We start from the raw sequence: 18,238 nt of genomic DNA, 5'->3' as shown, positions 1-18,238 counted from the left end.
GGGAGCCTCGGTTTTGATTTATTGATGTTTCTTTGTGAGAACAAATTTATAGCAGAGGGGGAAGCAGCTTCTGAGGAGAATATCAAATGGTTAAAAGGTTTCTGAGCTCTCTTTGATGTCACAGCCCTGCAGAAATACTGGAAGGTAGTGAAGGACAGACGCTGTTTATTTATAAAATAAAGATCAGATACCTGCTTTTGGCAAGAGCCTGTAACGGAGCTGCTGTTAACAACCTATTCATTAGCCAGCCTTGGAGCCGGACCTGAAGTTTCTGCCACTGCCGCCCACTGAGATGAGGAGAGCCTGATGTTTGGATGACATTTCCAGCCATTAAGTCTTTCCATGCCTCTCATCGTGCAAAGCGGCACCTGTTTCTCACATTAGCTGAGAAAGCAACGGCAGCTTTGACAGCGCTGTTAGGCACCACGTTAGAGAAGGAAGGCAGCGAGAGGGAAACCAGTTACAGCCTAAACCCAGTGAGTGGCGGCCTCTGTTCAAAAACAGCATCTGCCGTCAGAGCCCTGGTAAAGGAGATGGGAAGCAGAAGCAAGAGGGCAGAGGAAGGAGCTGACACTGCTCTTCCAAGAGCTGGACTGAGCATCAGGTCAGGATCTTCTGCCAGGTCAATTCTGCTTCACCACGTCTCTAGAAATCCAGAAGCTGTAAGATAAGAGAAGAGCAGCTCAAGGCAGGAACCCCCCCAGCACAGCCCGAGGTACCGGAGCCGCCTCGCTCACCAGCTGGGGCAGCACCTTCTCCACGTGCTCGATATCCACCTTCTCCAGCTCCTCGCCCTGTGCCTGTCTCACCGCTCGCGCCGCCGCTTCTGCGGTACAACGGGACGGGAGCGGAGCATCCCCCCGGGCCGGGAGGGGGGCAGGGTGGGGGTCAGGGCGGCCCAGGGATTTGAGGGGGGGGGGTTTCGGGTCGCTCACCTCGCACGAAGACCTTGAGCAGCTCCGCCATCAGCAGCAGCGCGTCGCCGTTAACTGCGAACACAGAGCGCTGAGCGCTAAGCGGGAACGGCCGGGAGGCCCCGGCAGCGCCCGCCCCACCGCCCCGCACCTCGCGTCCTCCCGTCGCGGAAATGCAGCCGCAGCAGCCGCTCCACCGTGTCCTGCGCGGAGAGAACACACCGCCGGTCGGTCCGTGGCACGGGGCCGGTGGGGCCGAGGCCGCTCCGTCCCGCTCCGCACCTTCCTGAAGCCGCCTTCCCGCTCCTCCATGGCGCCGCCCGCCTCCACCTCGGGGCCGCACGCGGGGCGGGGCTCAGCGCGGCGGCTCCGTGTCGGCAGCGCCGCCCTCGGTGACGGCCGGTACCGCCCCGCGGCCATGGACGAGCTCCGCCGGGCCTACGCGCGGCTGTGCGCGGCGCCGCAGGACGCTGTGCTGAGGAGGATGCGGGACAGCGGCGGGGAGCCGGGCCGGGCCCGACTGGACCTGGCGGAGCAGAGTCTGTCGCTGGAGACGTGCGGGGCGCTGGGCCGGCTGCTGCCCGGCAACGCTCACCTGGCTGAGGTGGCGCTCGGAGACTGCGGCCTGAGCGAGGACGGTGGGAACGGGAGCGGCCGGGGGGGCGGCGTCTGTGCTGCTGAACTGGAGCCGAACCCGTTACTAACGGACGGCGTTACGTCCAGCAGCGAGTGAATAAACGGTGTCGTGTTCTCGTACCCAGGTGTGAAGCTCCTCCTGCACGGGCTGTGCTCCAACACCACCGTCACGTCCTTGGATTTGAAGGTGAGTTTGTTAAGAGTAAAACAAAGACAGTGGGATGGGGAGGGAAATAGGAACATGAGCTCAGCCGGAGTTAGGAACAGCCCCACAACACAGCTGTGTGCACGTCCTGCTCTCCTGTGCCTCCGCAGCTCCCTACAATTACCTACAGCGTATCTTTGGTTCTGCTGTTCTGTTTTGGTTGGAAGCTGTCGCTGTGGATCATTGCTCTGTTGCTGCATGGTCCGTTGGAGGCTTTCTGTGTTCATTAGTGCATTTGTAGCAGCTTGACTTGAGCTGGTGTATATCTGCTTTAACCGACTGAGATCAGCATCACAGCCAGAGTACAGCTGGTGGTGTCAGATGGGATGGCTGGGTTGGGGCAGGGCGTTGTACACTGAGCACTGTGCACTTGTTTCAGGGCAATAACCTGCGAGCCACAGGAGCCGAGGCGCTGGGAAAACTTCTGAGGCAGAACAAATGCATCAGGAGGTAAGAAACGATCCATCTCTCTTACTGTTCTTCCAACCAGATGGAACATTGGAAAAGAATGAGGGATGAGGCTGTGTTAGGGTGGCTGGGTGCTGTGATCCAGGTTTCATTCAGGCTCTTGCAGCTCTCTCTTTACAAGCTTCAATCCTGTCTGATTTTTCCTTAGCCTAATCCTAGAATGGAACAGCCTGGGTGTATGGGAGGAAGGCTTCTCCTTTTTCTGCCAGGGACTGGGAGCAAACAACTTCCTGCAGCGGTTGGACCTGCGCAATAACCAGATCAACCATCATGGGGCAGGAGAGCTGGCCGTGGCACTGAAACGAAACTCCAGCCTTCAGGAGCTGGGTAAGAGTGGCTGGTTGTCATCCACCTACACGTGTCCACATGCACGTGGGTTCATTGTAGCCATTGCTGTGTTTGTGCTGAGAGCTCATGGTATTGGTTGGCCATGCGTGTAGAGGTATAAAGAGCAGGGCTTCTCTTGAACCTTGTGTGTTTCAGCAGATATGTGGCTACTGGGGTGTAAGATTGCTTTCTGTATAGATTTGCGTTGGAATAACATTGGGCTGCTGGGAGGCCGAGCTTTGCTGAACTGCCTGCAGAGCAACAAGACCCTGAAGAAGCTGGAACTGGCTGGGAACAATGTTCCCAGTGACATCCTGAAAGCTGTGGGTAAGTAGGACTTCGAATTAGAGAATTATATAGATAGGAAAAGACCCTTCGTATCATCAGAGCCACTTATCAGCCTAACTCTACCAAGTGTACCACTAAACCGTGTCCAGAAAAACATGGGAGAGAATCAGTAACTCCTCTCCAGTCTCAGCACTTGGGTTATGTAGTGTATTTGCTGCTCCAGAAGACAGCTGTCCTTCCTCCTCTCTGTTTCTAAGCAGCCTATACACAGTGCTCAGTGTGATTTTGTTGCTCTCTTGTTCTCTCTGCATCAGAACAAGCCATGGATCACAACCGGGACCGACAGACTATCCTCAGTGAGTCACAGAACCGAACTTCTGTGCTCAGCAAGGAGATATTGAATCTGAAGGATGAGAAGGCCAAGCAGGTCAGCAATCCTATACCAGCACTTCAAACTGTCAGCTGGAATCCAGTGCCTTCCCTCGTTGTCCCCTTGTGCACCCAAAGATGCCTGGATGTGTTTATGAGCAGTACACAGCACTGTTCAGTAAATGGGCTCCTTCCTCTGAGCTAAACTGCCCAGGAATTGAATCCATGGCAGGTACTGACATAGTGAATACACTGCTGGGTGTCTTCACTCTGGATTCTGGAGGAGTTTTGGTGATTTTCTTCACCCATATTCATACTTCTCCTTCTTTAGTAACTGGTTTGATGTTTTCTGAGCAGTGAAAACATAGAAATATCACTCAGTTTTCCTTCTGGCCCTCAAAGGTGCAGAGCCCTGCAGTTAATGACCTCAGTCAGACATGTCGATGAACCCCTTCAAACCCACAGTTTGGTTTCTTTGAAGAGAGTAGCTTGAGCAATCTCCTGCTGTCGTTAGGAAGAGAAAGCTGATAAATATAAATGCTTTGAGCTGATTCAGTTCAGTTTTTTCACGTGTGTGTGCCTTGTTCACAGTTCTTGGATCTGATGGACACTATAGACAAACAGAGAGAAGAAATAGCCAGGAGTGGCAGGTGAGTTGGATTTGAGTGCTTTCTGCTGTTGCATAGCAGCATCGGGCCCTTCCCATTTCCTAACAGAAACTAACTACCCTTTTTTTTTCTTCCCCAAATCCAGGATATCTGCAGGCCGTGTCAGCCAGCTGCAGGAAGCTCTGAATGAGCAGCACTCTATTATGAATTCACTGAAAGCCAAGTATGGAGGAGGAAAGCCTTAACCTTCCCAATCTTCTGTGCTGTATAGGTGGTGCTGAGCAGAGCTGTTAAGGGGCTAAGCTAGAATGGCTGGCTTAGTTTTTCACATAATAATATCTGCAGTATTATCTAGAAATGATGGCCAGGTCAGGCTTTGGGATAACTAATTATGGCCAGAGTAAAAACACAGCTCTTTGTAAGAGCAAGTGAATTACAGAGTGAACAAAAGGGATTGTGGGGATGGGGGGGATAATTTCCTTCCACGGTTTGCAACCTGGTGAGTCTGTAGCTGCTTTCCCTGGCAGTTGTCATTATTCTCTGAGAGCCACTGTTGGGGGAACATGACCCAACAAGGCTTTGTATTCAGGAGCAGCAAGCTGGAACTGCCTAACAGTGCTGTTAGAATGTGTAGAGCTGTGTGCATGTGACAGTAGTTGGACTTCAAACACTGATGACACCGACTAGTTCAGCTAAAAGTAGATTCATTACATGGTGCCTCAGGGTGGACCTGTCCTCATGTAGAGTAAGCAGATGGCTTTCACTGCCCACGTTCAAATTCTATCCCTAATTTTAAAGGGTTTTGCAGTAAGTAGAGCCAGCTTTATTCTCCCCTGACAGTGGGCAAATCCTGGAGGGCTCCAGGTATGGAAATCACTTCATTGAAGATGGGCTCATGTATGTTAGCATGTTGTACCGTGTAGTGGTTTGTGCTCTCTTGGAATGGCTCCCTTAGGAAGGGCTCTGGAAAGTGTTTCTCTGTGCAGGCTGCAGATGACTGAAGCTGCCCTGGCTCTGTCTGAGCAAAAGGTGCACAACCTGGGAGAGCTGCTGAGTGCCATGAAACAGGAACAAGCCAACATGGCTGAGCGCCACTTTGAGGAGCTCCAGCAGCAAAAGCAGGTGAGCTGGGTCAATCCTAGTTAGGTTTGAGAATTGAGCTCTGGGTCATAACCTGCTTTGTGTGGGTTTGAGGGTGCTGGTTGGGTTAGGCAAGCATGACTCCTGCCATTAGAGGGTCTGCCACAGCTACTGTGACAAACGTTCCTGTGGAAATGAGGCAGGTGAGTGTGAGGGTGGAGAGGAGCTGTGGGAGGGTTGGATTTAGTTGGGTGCCGTGTTGGTTGTGCTGACTTGGTAGTGCAGAGAACTAAGGTGAGTTCTGCTGTTTGCAGGAAGGTGCTGACCGGGAAGGCAAGCTTTTCCGTGACTTATCTGCCAGCAATGAGAAGAACTTGTTTCTAAGAAACCAGGTAGGAAAGGACATCTAGTGTTGGGAGGTGGGACCTGGGTGGTGTTTGCCTTTGCTCTGTGTATGTCCTCTGCTTTGGCTCCTGTTTGTCTCTGCTGATCATTCTGTACAGCTAACACGCTCTGCTAATAGGAGAAGAAACTCCTTCGTGACAGTGATTTCCTGTTAGGTGGATGAGTTGGAGAAGAAGTGCAAAGTGCAGCAGGATCAGTTATTCCAGCTAAAACAAGACTTGACCAACACAACAGCAGAGCTGAAGCTGCGGGCTGTGCAGGCCGAGGGTAAGTGGAAGATTAAAAGCAGCTTCTCGGCACCCATGGAGTATCATTACCATCAGTGTGAGTCAGTGGTGCAGGACAGGGAAAGAGAAAGCTCATGGTGTGGTGTAAATACAGCCTATGTGGCAGGAGTGCCTTAGTTCTGATGTGCCTGTTTTTCATCTGCAGAGCGCCTAGAAATGGAAAAAAGAAGATTTAAACAAAGTCTCGAAGACGTGGAATCACTTCGCTTAAAAGAGGTGATTGAAAGACATTTCTGTAGGATATCAGTAGCTTCTGGAGGTTCGTCTCTCTTTGATCCTGCCCATTGGAGGCCATTATTTGCACTTCAATTTTAAGAATAGTGGATTTAGACTTACTGTGTGAATAATAGAACATTTCTACAAGAGCTTAACTAAGATCACAAGGCATTCTACCTGCTGGCAAGTTTTGTAGCTTGAAAGGATATAAGCCAGCATGGTATGTGACTGCCTAAAAGGCGTAAGACAAAGACACGTGCTTGTGTCAGTCTTGCTAGGCATAGTATTAAGTATGAATAAGCAGTCTTGTCCTGGAAGTGAAATCAAGATACATTATTAGAACTAATTAAGATGTACATGCTCTATGCAAACAGTCCTCTAAGGCAACTCAACCCACTCCTATCTTCTCTGTCATGTTTCTGAGGGATGGAGAGGACAAGAGGCTGTGATTAGCTCTGTTTGGAATGTGTATGGAGGTACTAAATCCCTTAAAAATAAAAACATATCCATAGACTTGGAAATCGTGTAAGAAAAGACGTAGGGCAGGAGGATGTTAGCCACGCTACAACTAGCAAATGATTCTCTGGCCTTTTGTACCACTTGAAGACAAGAGCTCACTAAGCTTTGCCTGGAAGGGATGCTCTTTTTCATGTTCAGTGGCCATGCTGTTATGCTTGGAGATGTGAGTGATTTTCTGGCACTTGTTTAAATGTTTCCTGCTGCTGTGCAGGTGGATCACTTAACACAGCACATGGAGGCCAGCGAACGTTCTATGCAAGACAGAGTCCAAAGGCTGGAGTCCATCAGGATAGCCCTGGAGGAGGTGAGAGTGGGTGCTCTTGTTCATTCTGAGTTCACCCTGGTTGTCCCTGAGTGACAGGGGCAATTGTGTCACTTTGTAGCCTGCAACTAGGAAGCTGCTGATGTTTTATGGTCAGTGTTTCAATGATGCAGCTTCTCTATCCAGAAGGATCATTCCTGTTTCTGTGGCAGGAGCTGAGCCAAGTCAAAGCAGCTGCACTCACTGAGCGAGGCCATGCAGAAGAAGAGTTAATAAAGGTTCGGACTCAGGCACGGTTGGATGAGGTAAGGACTGCCAATGGGCCTGACTATGGGAAGGAGTGAATTTCGCTGCCTAGCTTGTTTTTGCTGTAGGGAGGTGATGCCCAGAGAAGGGAATTACTCATCATTGTCCAGCAAATAGTCTGATTTCTAAGGAAGGAGTTCTGAGAAGTCTGAATTGTCTCCAGAGCATCCTGATCTGTTCTGTGCTTTCCAGTCATGTCAGAACTGATGTGGATATTGTCAAAGCAGAACTTAGATATCTAAGTTACCAAGTTGTGGATCTGGCAGCCAGGTGTAAATGCAGTTTACCAGCAATTTTCCTGTGCTGTTCTGTATCTCCGGACTCAGAAGCATTTCCCCAAATGGCAGCTGCTGCTGCTGGATGAAGAGGCACTGCAGAGCTGAGCTTTGTTGGAATAGCAATAAAGTCAACACCGTGTTAAAGAGAATGAGGAAAATACAGCAAAAACGGTTAAAATTTTTGCATTTACACAACAACATGGAAGAAAATGCTTTACAGAGTTAAAACATAGAAAAATGTAGTTTGTGTTAGAACAGCAGTAGGTTGGCTGTGTACAGCAGTGCTTCAGAGCCATTCAGGATACAGCAGTACAGCAGAGGTGAAGAAATGTCATTAGATGTGAATGCCAGAGGTGACACTGGTAGCAGAAAGCAGCGTAGATTGTCTCCTGAATGCAAGGGAGTTGTGCTTTATCTGTTATAGATACTTCCTGTGCTTGCTTGTTCTTCAGTACTAGCTGGTTGAACCAAGGCTTGACTGTGCTGGGAACAAAAATGGGAATATCCCTTCACTGGAATGGAATAGAATGATGTATTTTCTTTTTCCTTTGTATCTTACAGCAGCAACGACTGGAACACCTTGAAGAGAAGCTGCGGCTGATGACTGAAGCACGTGATGAAGCTCAGAACTGCTGCCTCAAACAAAAACAAATGGTCAGTGAGGCCCAAGTCAAGGCCAATCAGTTGAACCTGCACGCTGATGGACTCAAAAGGAGAATAGAGGAACTTCAGCAGGTAATATCATCTGGAGCAAAGGGAGAGTCACTGTGGGGGCAGAACAAATTGCAGTTGTTTGGTTAATTGTGGATTTGTCTTTGTGTGTCAGGAGCTGAACAGTAAGGAACAGGAAAAAGTGACAGAAGTAAATAAAGTGAAAGTGGAATTACAGGAGCAGATTGGACACCTTCAGGCTGAACGTACAGCACAGGAAGGGCTGAGAGAGAAGATTGCAGCCCTGGAGAGGCAGCTGAAAGGTGATGGATCCTTCCGTGCTTTTCGAGTGGTAATGTGTAGTAGCCTACACTGGGCTGTGCTTACAGGTGACAGAGATGCTTCCTACTTTGAATACAAATCTACCCTCTGTCCTGCTGTTTTTGCAGGGATTCTTATCCTCATTTTATAGAGGCCGTGACTTAGAAATAAACTGTCCAAAGCTTCACTGCAAGCAGAATGTTTGGACTTCCTGCGTGGTGATGTGTAACATCTTTGCATAACCTCTCCCACTGTCTTGTGCAGCTGAAGGTTTCTTGCAGCTTGTATTGTACTTGTTGCTCACCCTGTTTATGCTGCCCTTGGCTGTGCCTACAGCATCTTGTTCCTGTTTGTTCTAGGGGTGCCCACATTTTATATACCAATGCTGCTTTTCTTTCACAGTCTTGTCAAGTAATCATCGAGAGGCACTGCTGGACAAAGAAGGTGAAATCTCTATGTTGATGGAGAAGCTGAGAATGAAAGAGGCTGACATCTCCAGGATGAGGGAAGAAGAAGCCCAGCGAGCAAGTATATTGCAGAATGCCATCATGGCCTATGTGCAGGGATCCTCCTTGGGAACCCACAGTTTGAGGAAATGAAAGTGTGGCTTAAAGAATCCAGGTACCTGCTGTCAGGGAGAGGATAAAAACTACTCAGGTGCAGCCCCTTTTTTGTAAGTGAGACACTTTTGTCAGTGGGGTGACCTGAAGGTTTGCAAGGAGAAAACCCCTCTTGAGAAATCTTGCTTCCAGCAGCATAAAGGAGAGGAGGAAGGATCCATACTCAGCTCACATAGAGGCTTATGGGTCTGAATTTGTGATGTAAAGTCCTTACCCTGCACTCATACAGCATTTGAAGCTGTTTCTGTGCTCTTTACAGTGCCAATCTGCCAGCGTGCTTTATTATAACCAGTGAGATCTCATGTTCCCTGAAAAGCAGTTGTTCTGAAGCACTTGTTTGGATACCAGGGTTGTTCACAATGAAGCCTTGTAAATGATGGGGAGCAGTGTTTATGGGTCCCTGGATGTGGGAGCCATTTACTTGAAGCCACAGGGTCCAGGAGCTGCTGGAAAGACAAATCTTTGTGTGCCCAGTGGTTACGGATGCCCAGTGGTTACGGATGCAAGCAGTGGCTGGCAGCTCACTTTGGCTTTTTGCCTTGTCCCTCTATGACCCTGGCTGTAGTGATGGGCAGCACAGGAACATTTCTAACACAGCTGTGTGGTAAGGGACTGCTGTGCAGTGTCGATCCATATCCTTGTTGGACAGCTGGGATTGGGCCATGGTTCACACCTCTACACCAAATGACACAGAAAGAGACGAGTCTTTTTTCCTCCTTGTTGTGGAATTCAGCCCTTTGTTAGAGTTCTTATGGCAAAAACGCAACAGGATTTAATTCCACCATGACTTTTGGGGCCTTAGAGGTGAGCGGTGCTTCTGACTGGCTGGGGAGGAGTTGTTTCCTTTCCTTGGTAGCAGAAGTCCATCAGGTGGCACAGAGAATAGCACAGGTTGAGATCCTCCTGCTGCTTTCTGCAATGAGTCTATGGGAAAAATCAGTGTTTAAGAGCTGGCTGGACAACAGACCTTTGCATGGTTTGTGTTTTTGACATTTTTAATTTTATTTTTAAATCGTTTTGCTGTGCTGTTTTAATAAAGGCTTTTTTACACTTTCCATAACACGGGGCAGTGCCCAGCTGGCTGATGGCTGCAGCGGAGGGCATAGATGGTGTGCTGCTCTCAGGGGGATCCCATTGATGCTGTGCTGCTCTCAGGGGGATCCCATTGATGCTGTGCTGCTCTCAGGGGGATCCCATCGCACTGCCCTGGAGCTGAAAGCTCTGCAATGCACGGCAGCCTGTGGTGTGAGCTGGGACTGTGCTGTGGGTGCCAGCAGAGGGTCTGTGCTGGGACGGGGAGCACTGCGGCTCCATAGACTGCTCTGCCGGATACATGCAGGGCTGGAAGGGGCTGCAGGGGGTTCTGCTGCGGGACTGAACGGAGCTGGGCTGCCCCATCCCTCCAGGGGTTCCTATGGAGGCGTTCTATGCCAGGCTGGACGGGCTCCGAGCAGCCACCCCCCAGCACTGGGGTTGGAACCCGACGACTTTAAGGTCCCCACGTCCCTGTGCCGCTCTGCGTCTGGTCCTCAGTCTGCTGCCTGCGGAGGGGCTGCACAACGGGACTCCGCCTTCCGCTGTCACGGCACGAGGCGGCGGCGGCCGCTCAGCCCCGGCACCGACACGAGGGTCCTTCCGCCCCGCCCCCGGTGCAGCGCTCGGCTCCGTTCGGCTCAGCTCGGCGGCGTTCGGCTCTATTCGGCTCTGCTCCGTTCGGTTCTATTCGGCTCTGCTCCGTTCGGCTCTATTCGGCTCTGCTCTGTTCGGTTCTATTCGGCTCTGCTCCGTTCGGTTCTATTCGGCTCTGCTCTGTTCGGTTCTATTCGGCTCTGCTCCGTTCGGCTCTATTCGGCTCTATTCGGTTCTATTCGGCTCTATTCGGCTCCACTCGGCTCTGCTCGCCCCGCCCCGCCCGCGCGGGCTGTCACTGCGGCGGAGTCGCGGCGGCGCCGCCATCGCGCTCAGATGCAGGCGATCAAGTGTGTGGTGGTGGGCGACGGGTGAGTGCGCGGCGGCCGCGGGACGCTGGCGGTGTCGGTGTCGGTGTCGGTCCGTCCGTCCGCGTCTCGGCCGTCGCGGCTCCGCACAAAGCGGGTCGGAGCCCGGCGGAGCCGACGAGAGGGAGGGACGGCCCGGCGCGGCCCCGCCCCGCGGCCCAGGTTCGGCGGCTCGGCGGGCGGGAGGCAACGGGCCGGGAGCGGCGAACGTGAGGCGGGTGGAGGCGCGGGGCCGGGCCGCCATCGCGCTGGGCGCTGAGCAGGAACACGCGGGGCCGTTCCCGGAGCTGTGCCGGTGTCGGCAGCCCGGGGCCTTCGCTGCGGCTCCGCTTCAACTCGGGGCTTCGTCTGTGAAGCTGCCGGGCCCGTCTCGCGCTCGTACCGGTGCTCGGTTCCGATCTCGGGGTTGCCGTGCACAGCCTCTATCCCGCCCCATCTGGGCGCTCGCAGGTTTTTCTCACGTCTCCTTTTGTTGTTCGCGTTCCAAAGTGAAACACGTCGCTGCTTCTGGCCTCACCGCGCGGCTTGTCGGCCTCCCTGCTCTGTTCTCTAGGCTCCTTCTGCGGGACTTTGGCTGAGAACACGCCTGGATTCAACATACAGGCGTGCAATGGACTCCTGGTGCTTCTTAACTTTTCCTAGCTTGTCTTATGTATTTTCCCTCTTTATTCCCAATGCTGTTTGCATTTCAGCAAACACAGGGCAAAGGTGCAGGGAAGGCACTGTGAATGGTCTCAGGGAGCAGCTGGTCCTTCCACCTTCCTGTGCATCCCGCACCCACAAGTGTGTGTTTGGAGTGAGGTCTTTGAGTTTCTAGCTGGAGGACCCAAAGAGGCCGGTAGGAGCACAGCCCTGTTATAAAGAAACCAACAACAGCCGTGCTGTGAGTGGGGCCTGCTGGAAGTGGGCTCCAGGTCTGCAGCTGGTGGTGAGCTTTGAATGAACTTGACTTAAAGAACCTGGGCACCAAAACAAGTCACAGATAGGAGTATATGTTATGAATTGAGTGGTTTCCAAGTGCTGTGGGAGGAAGGTGCTGAATTGGGATCTAAGTTGGACGTGAGAGTGTAGAGGAGCATTGCAGCTCCTGATGCAGCCTGGTCTGGGCAGGGGATGTAGTGCAGAGGAGAAGCAGGGTGGGTTGGTGCAGTGGTTCTGTAAGCTCTAACAACTGTTCCTGGCACTGAATATTGGTTTTCCTTGAAGGTTCTCTACAGCTCACAACTTTTACAGTAATAGATAAGTCATTTCTGCTCCTGTTATTTCTCTGTTCTTAGAACTAAGCTTCTCCCTTCCCCTGCAGGACTAACAGCCCTTCATATCCTTACACAGTTGTCTACCAGCTGCTGCCCCTGAGTTGACCAGTCCCACCTGCCTTTGCTAAAGCTCTGAGCTGATGTTTTAGTGATCTACCTTGGTGCCATAATCTCCTTCCAGACTGTCAGCCCTCACTTGGAAGTTCACTTTTGTTTATGGATACTTATTTATTCATCCTTTGTATATTTTCACATTCAATCACTATGTCTGAAGAGCCTGAATAACTAACTGTGTGCCGTTCCACGTTTTCTCACCTGCTGTTTGCCCAATTTGTTAGATTATTATGTGTTGAGGGAGAGCACGCCCAGCACATAACCCTAATTTATTTCCCCTCTTGGCCTTGGAACAAATACATTCTGCCTGGTGTTTTGCTGAGGTCAAAGGTATGGAGAAAAGGAGTAGAAGAGAGCAGTATCAGATGCATGCTGAGGTGGGATGAGTTCAGGCCTGGTCCCTGACAGAAGATTCTAGCCTGCTGCAGCTCTGTTTCCTCCCATTAGCTTTTCAACTAACTCCATTTTTGGGGTGGGAAAGGGTAAATTTCCCTGCCCCAGCGCTTTCTGTTCTACCCTCCTTTACACTTGTCACTCTCATTCTTTGCAGAGCTGTAGGGAAGACCTGCTTGCTGATCAGTTACACCACGAATGCCTTTCCTGGAGAGTACATCCCCACTGTGTGAGTAATGCACATCAGCTGCTCTTCCCTGTGTGTGTGTGTATAAGTTGGTTTGGTGGGTGAGGGGGCTGTGAACTCTGTATGTGAGGAGTATGGCTGTGTATGGGAGGAAAGCAAAGTACCCCCATGGGAACTGCATTGCACAGTGACTCCTCATGATTCACTGTCCCTTGGATTTCATATAACATCACGTGGTTCAGAACAAGATTGACATTGATGGGGATTCTTCTTTGCAGGTTTGATAACTATTCTGCCAATGTCATGGTAGATGGAAAGCCAGTGAATCTAGGCCTCTGGGATACAGCAGGACAAGAGGATTATGACCGACTGCGGCCTCTTTCCTATCCACAAACAGTGAGTACTGGGCCTGGGCTGGCTTATGACTGCTCTACTAATGGATAGTCATGTTCTCGTTCCTACTTCATAATGGTGTTTGAACAGTTACGCATGTTGTAGGTAAGCTCAGGTGCAAGGAATGGCGTGGAGCTGCTGTGAAGCTGGGCTGTGTTTCATATTCCCACTGTTTTGGCACAGTTCACTGTTGGGCTTTGCTAGTGTTGCTTTCCTGACTGTAGTGATTGCTATGTGGCTCCCCACCACCAGGGATGAAGACTGTAGCACTGTTAAGGTATTTATGGTCACGGGCTCTTAACACATTGAGTTTAGTATTGTAAATTGAAATGAAGTCGTACACCCAAAGTCCATTCCTTCTCCCTCTGAATTAACCTTCATGGGGAAGGGCTTCTTACAGCCCCCAGTCCTTGCTGTTGAGGGTTGGTTTTTTTTGGTGAGGCTCCCTTTTTCACCCTCCCCCCATTATCTCTATCTGTTCCTTTCTACATGGTTGATCCTCTTGTTTCCCCCACAGGACGTTTTCTTGATCTGCTTCTCCCTCGTGAGTCCAGCCTCCTTTGAGAATGTCAGAGCCAAGGTATTGTATTCTTCTTCTTGGTGGAAGGGAGGAACCAGTGCTGTTCACTGCCTGAGCCAACCCTCTGGCACCTCCAAGCCCCACATTTCTAGCAGTCGTATTTTGAGAGACAAAAGCAATAGTTGCTTGGTTTTAAGAGGGACCTAGTCTTTATTCGTGACTTCTTTGGCTAAGTTTTTGCCTTTTGAAACCTGTGGTAAGATGAGGGATGTTCTAGAAACTGAAATGGAGTTGAAGTATTATGTGCAGAGCTGGCTGTTGTCATCTGCCACAGTTCCATGTTTCAGTGACTTAGTACATCTGCACCAGTCTCTTTCTGCAGAGCATACCCAGTATGTAGGTAGAAGAATCCTGTCCAGGCATTTATACCACGTCAGATATTAGTAAAAACCTTGTTCTTACTATTAAGTGCAGCCTCTTGGCAGTGCCTGCTGCTATGGCTAATTTTCTCATCATACTTCTCTGTTTCAGTGGTACCCTGAGGTCCGACACCACTGCCCAAACACCCCTATCATCTTGGTGGGCACCAAGCTGGACTTAAGGGATGATAAGGACACCATTGAAAGGTTACGTGATAAGAAACTGGCTCCCATCACCTACCCCCAAGGTTTGGCTATGGCTCGGGAGATTGGTGAGTGACGTGCTGGAAAGTCTTGATGGCGTTTAGCTTTTTGTTTTGGAGTGGGTGAGGGATGCTGCCTCCTGGTAGGACTGAAGTGCTTGAGCTGCAGCTCTCTTTCCCCTAGGCTCGGTAAAGTACCTTGAGTGCTCTGCCCTGACACAGCGGGGCTTGAAGACGGTGTTTGATGAAGCCATCCGGGCTGTGCTCTGCCCGCCGCCCGTGAAGAAGCCTGGCAAGAAGTGCACCGTGTTTTGAGGGCTGTGGCCTGGGTGCTGGCTCAGCATGCTGTTGTCCTCCGACAGATTGCATATTAGCTGGGTGTTTCTGGAGGGGGCTGGGATGTGTAGGGCCCTTCATCATGTACGAAGTCAGTGTTTTTTAAATGTCTCTTTGATTTAACGTCAGTGTTGATGTGAAGGGGCAGTGGGGGCAGGAGACTAGCTGGGGGCTGTACAGCCCTCAGGAAAGTACAATGGGGAAGGCAAGATAGCTCCTTGGGGCAACAGGCTGTTTTGGCTCTCCTGAACTCCAAGCTGAAAGGGCTGAGACATCCATCCTGTGCTGGAAACACCTGTTTCATCTGCAGGTGTAACATGTGCTGAAGATCCTTGTGGGAGTGGGAAAGAAGCTGCTATAAGTGGTGGTGAATGACAAGAGCAGCTGGAAGAGTAGAAGGGTCTCCTTGCCCAGCCTACTGTGGCTAACAGTTAACAAATTGGTGCTCTATCAGATACGTGCCTGAGACTGTTGAAGGAATCATTACCAGCCCCAAAAGGGGTCAAAGTAAATGAAATGTGAAGCTGAAGAACTAATTATTAGGTGCTTAATTGGATACTAGCCAAACTCAGTGAGTGAAACAGCCTTGTGCAATCAATGTATTTGCCTTTTTGTGTGCACACCCTAGGACAGCATGGTGCTGCTCCCCCCAATCAGTCTTTAGCAGGGCCTCCCCCCACAATCCAGTCTCTGCAGTGCAGGGCTGAGGTTGTTGCCTCTATTTTGTTTTTTTCTACTAAAGAGAGCAAAGGAAGCAATGAGGTGTCTGCTAACTTCTTCTTTCCCTTCCCAAGGAAAATGCAGGCAGGCTTTATGGGTTTGGATGGAACAGGGAAAGCTTCTGAAGGGTTGTGTTTGTAGGGGGGAATAGGGTTGGAAGAAAGACAGATCCAATTTCTAATCATCATGTAGAGTGATAAGATAAAACCTTATTTGGTGCAATAAACATTCTCCATGACAGCATATGTGATCTTTATTATATAGCAGCCTTCTAAAGGTAACTTTCTGCCTCAGTTCTCAAACGTGTTCCAGCTCTGCTGCGCCTCTTGTCTAGCAACACTGGGTCTTTGTCACTGTTTACTATTCCTTTAGATCAATGCAATACTAGTATGAAAATTAGAGTGGGTATGAAATGCAGATATCATCTTAGGACACGAGAAATCCCCCATCGACCATCAGTGAGCTGCCAGTTGTCATAGCACTCTTGTCACTGAGCAGGAAAAGAATGCTGTTCACCACATCATCCACCTCTGGAATCAAACAGAGGACATCCAGTGCACCCCTCAAGTTGTATCAGAAAAACAAGCATTCCAAATGGTGCCTTTGGCCTCTATGTGTAATGGGAGCAGGGAAATCTCTCTGCTCCCTGGGCTGTGCTTGGTGTGACATAAAGGACAGTGTGGCTGAGAGCAGGACAACCAAAAATCATCATCGTGACCAAATGTTATACTTAATTCACAGCAACCACCGATGCTCCCTGCAAGTCATGTTCATGAATTACAGAGTAAGTTCATTCTGCTTGTGCAGAGATGACAGGACTTGAGAGCAGGGGAGCTAAGTGTGCCCTGTCATCAGATGGGAATTCAGCCACAGCCACTCAGCAGGGTTATGACTTTGCTCACAAGGAAAAGGCAAGGTAGCTGTGGCTGCAATGTCACTTAGGAGGAAAGCTTGGATATTAGAAGGAGCTCAGCCTGGTGATGGATCTTGACTGACCTGCAAACTTTCCTAGTGGAATCCGGTTAATCATGGCAGCAGATTTCTGAGGATCACTCCAGTTAATTCTCCCCATGTCAGTCATAACTACTGTGGGATTCACAGTGTTCACCCTTATCTGAGACCAAGAGCAACAAACACACCATGTACCAAACTGCTCCGAGAAGAAATGCTTTCACACTTCTCTTACAGAAGGAATCCTACCTTGTGGGGTCCCAGTTCCATTGCCATCACCTTGCTCAGCATATCCAAAGCACTTTTGGTAGAACCTTAAAAGAGGAAGGAAGAATGGGAAGCATTTAAGTGCACAGCACTAGGTCTGGATCACAGAGAGGTACTTAACTCTGTCCAGAACTGGCAGCCTGAACCTTTGTGTCTGTGGGTCTCAAAGGGGCACTTACAGTAAACAGCGTGATCCCGCAGGGCACGCTGAGATGCCTGGCTAGAGACATTCACAATTGCACCTGGGAGCCCCTGTGCGATCATCTGCCGAGCAACGATCTGAGGAGGAGGGGGGAAAAAGGAACAGAAGGATGTCAGAATGTGGACAGGAAGGAGCTTCATTTCATTTGGTAGGGATCTTCTGGTGGTAGGCAAAAGGGCAAAGCAGCCACAGGATGTCCTCAGTGCCTCCACACTGCAAGGGACCCGAACCTTCACTCTCTTCTCTGACCCTGTATGCACTAAATGTTGGATTGATTTAAACTCTGGTCCCCGTAGCTGCCCCCTGCCAGGATGTGTCTCTGCTGTATAGAGCAACTGAGGTGTTGGTGCTCGTGGAGACAACTGCAGTGACAGTTCATCCTCACCTGAGAAACGTGAAGCACGGCCTGGAAATTGACATCAAAAGACCTACAAATAAATCAGATTTAAAAGTTACACGGTGGCTGCAGGCCAGGCCAGAGAGGGACTGTTCTGAGAGGCAGCAGAGGCCGAACGCTGCTGTTGCTCTGGGAGCACTGGTGATACTTAAACACAGACACACCAGGCTGATGAGCTACAGCAGCAATGGTCAACCATGTGGTCATTCAGCACATGCAGAGGGGAAAGTGCACTCATGCATCTTCCCATTTCCAGCAGGACTTTTCTTTGGCAGACTCACACAGAACTTCTATTAAAGTTTAATCAGTGATCCCTGGGCCTCAGCCCGTGGCTCCTCTTATGCAATCCGGCCTTCATGAGGCTTTGAAACAGCAAATTTGCTGTAAGAGAGGTAGAATCAGCCCTTCTTTGAAGCAGTTCTTCCTTGGTGAGGTTTCCCCCAGCTATAGCACTGCAGAATGATCTGCATAGAACACATCTACCTTCTGCTCCGCTGTTCAGGCTGTGTCAGCGCTTTGCTCCTCTCCATGTTTAAAGAGCGTGAGAGACAAGGGGGCACTCACCGCTCCACGGCGTCCCGGGTCACCTGCAGGAAGGGCTGCAGCATCGCCACGGCCGCGTTGTTCACCAGCAGCTCGAAGGGCCCCGCCGCACCCACCGCCGCCTCCGTAGCGTCCCAGTCGGCCAAGTCCAGGCACAGCGGCTCGATCCCGGGGCACTGCGACGGGGGTCCGGCTCAGCAGCGCCCGGCGGTGCGGGCGGGGTGCGGGGGGTCGGGGCCGTCCCTACCTCTCGTACGAGGCTCTCCAGGTCCGTCGCGGTGCGGCTCAGCGCCGTTACTCGCGCTCCGGCCTTGCACAGCTTCACGGCCACGGCTCGTCCGATCCCTGCGGGGGGAGGCGCCGTCAGCCCCGGCCCCGCTCGCCCCCGCCCGCTCCCCCGACCCCCGACCAACCTTTGCCGGCCCCGGTGACCAGGGCGCGGCGGCCGCGGAAGCCGAGCTGCGGCTCCATGATGCGGGCGGGCTACAGCGGTGGGCGGCCCCGCAGCGCCGGGATCTGGGCGGTGTTGGGTCCAGGAGGCGGGACCGGCATCGCTCGGGGAGACAACGGTGCCTGGAGA

The 18,238-nt window shown here is 51.2% G+C and overlaps 4 protein-coding genes across 7 annotated transcripts; 2 read left to right on the top strand and 2 right to left on the bottom strand.

Annotated features, from left to right (window-relative positions):
- Positions 1-1,350, bottom strand: CENPX (centromere protein X). Of its 2 annotated transcripts, none has more exons than XM_015879691.2 (5): positions 1,197-1,350; positions 1,066-1,117; positions 936-989; positions 738-826; positions 1-660 (listed from the first exon to the last, which is right to left on the bottom strand). In XM_015879691.2, the coding sequence occupies exons 1-5, from the start codon at positions 1,332-1,334 to the stop codon at positions 646-648; spliced, it is 348 nt and encodes a 115-aa protein (XP_015735177.1). In that variant the 5' UTR covers positions 1,335-1,350; the 3' UTR covers positions 1-645. The 2 variants fall into 2 exon arrangements, with proteins under 2 accessions (XP_015735177.1, XP_015735176.1); XM_015879690.2 differs by having other exon boundaries at positions 1-645.
- On the top strand, positions 1,302-9,954 carry LRRC45 (leucine rich repeat containing 45). Of its 3 annotated transcripts, XR_001558805.2 has the most exons (18): positions 1,302-1,552; positions 1,676-1,737; positions 2,135-2,205; positions 2,372-2,550; positions 2,710-2,877; positions 3,153-3,265; positions 3,799-3,857; positions 3,961-4,038; positions 4,802-4,937; positions 5,210-5,287; positions 5,456-5,567; positions 5,733-5,803; positions 6,534-6,626; positions 6,797-6,889; positions 7,730-7,903; positions 7,995-8,142; positions 8,269-8,410; positions 8,543-8,647. XR_001558805.2 is itself a non-coding variant. In XM_015879679.2 (17 exons), exons 1-17 carry the CDS (start codon positions 1,333-1,335, stop codon positions 8,737-8,739), a joined length of 2,013 nt encoding a protein of 670 aa, XP_015735165.1. In that variant the 5' UTR covers positions 1,303-1,332; the 3' UTR covers positions 8,740-9,954. The 3 variants fall into 3 exon arrangements, 2 of the variants coding, with proteins under 2 accessions (XP_015735165.1, XP_015735164.1); XM_015879679.2 differs by lacking the exon at positions 8,269-8,410 and having other exon boundaries at positions 1,303-1,552; positions 2,749-2,877; positions 8,543-9,954; XM_015879678.2 differs by lacking the exon at positions 8,269-8,410 and having other exon boundaries at positions 1,303-1,552; positions 8,543-9,954.
- A 675-nt stretch (positions 9,955-10,629) lies between these two features.
- Positions 10,630-15,541, top strand: RAC3 (Rac family small GTPase 3). The gene is made up of 6 exons (XM_015879689.2): positions 10,630-10,760; positions 12,678-12,749; positions 12,986-13,103; positions 13,618-13,680; positions 14,152-14,311; positions 14,427-15,541. The coding sequence occupies exons 1-6, from the start codon at positions 10,726-10,728 to the stop codon at positions 14,555-14,557; spliced, it is 579 nt and encodes a 192-aa protein (XP_015735175.1). The 5' UTR covers positions 10,630-10,725; the 3' UTR covers positions 14,558-15,541.
- DCXR (dicarbonyl and L-xylulose reductase) lies at positions 15,530-18,200 on the bottom strand. Its single transcript, XM_015879688.2, has 8 exons — positions 18,072-18,200; positions 17,906-18,003; positions 17,680-17,834; positions 17,104-17,146; positions 16,696-16,795; positions 16,499-16,563; positions 16,295-16,412; positions 15,530-15,828 (listed from the first exon to the last, which is right to left on the bottom strand). The coding sequence occupies exons 1-8, from the start codon at positions 18,127-18,129 to the stop codon at positions 15,725-15,727; spliced, it is 741 nt and encodes a 246-aa protein (XP_015735174.1). The 5' UTR covers positions 18,130-18,200; the 3' UTR covers positions 15,530-15,724.
- Positions 18,201-18,238: the final 38 nt, after the last annotated feature.

Source organism: Coturnix japonica, chromosome 18, assembly GCF_001577835.2.
Source record: "Coturnix japonica isolate 7356 chromosome 18, Coturnix japonica 2.1, whole genome shotgun sequence".
Classification (NCBI taxonomy): domain Eukaryota; kingdom Metazoa; phylum Chordata; class Aves; order Galliformes; family Phasianidae; genus Coturnix; species Coturnix japonica.
The sequence above is the reverse complement of the archived record's forward strand: the minus strand, read 5'-3'. Positions and strand labels throughout refer to the sequence as shown.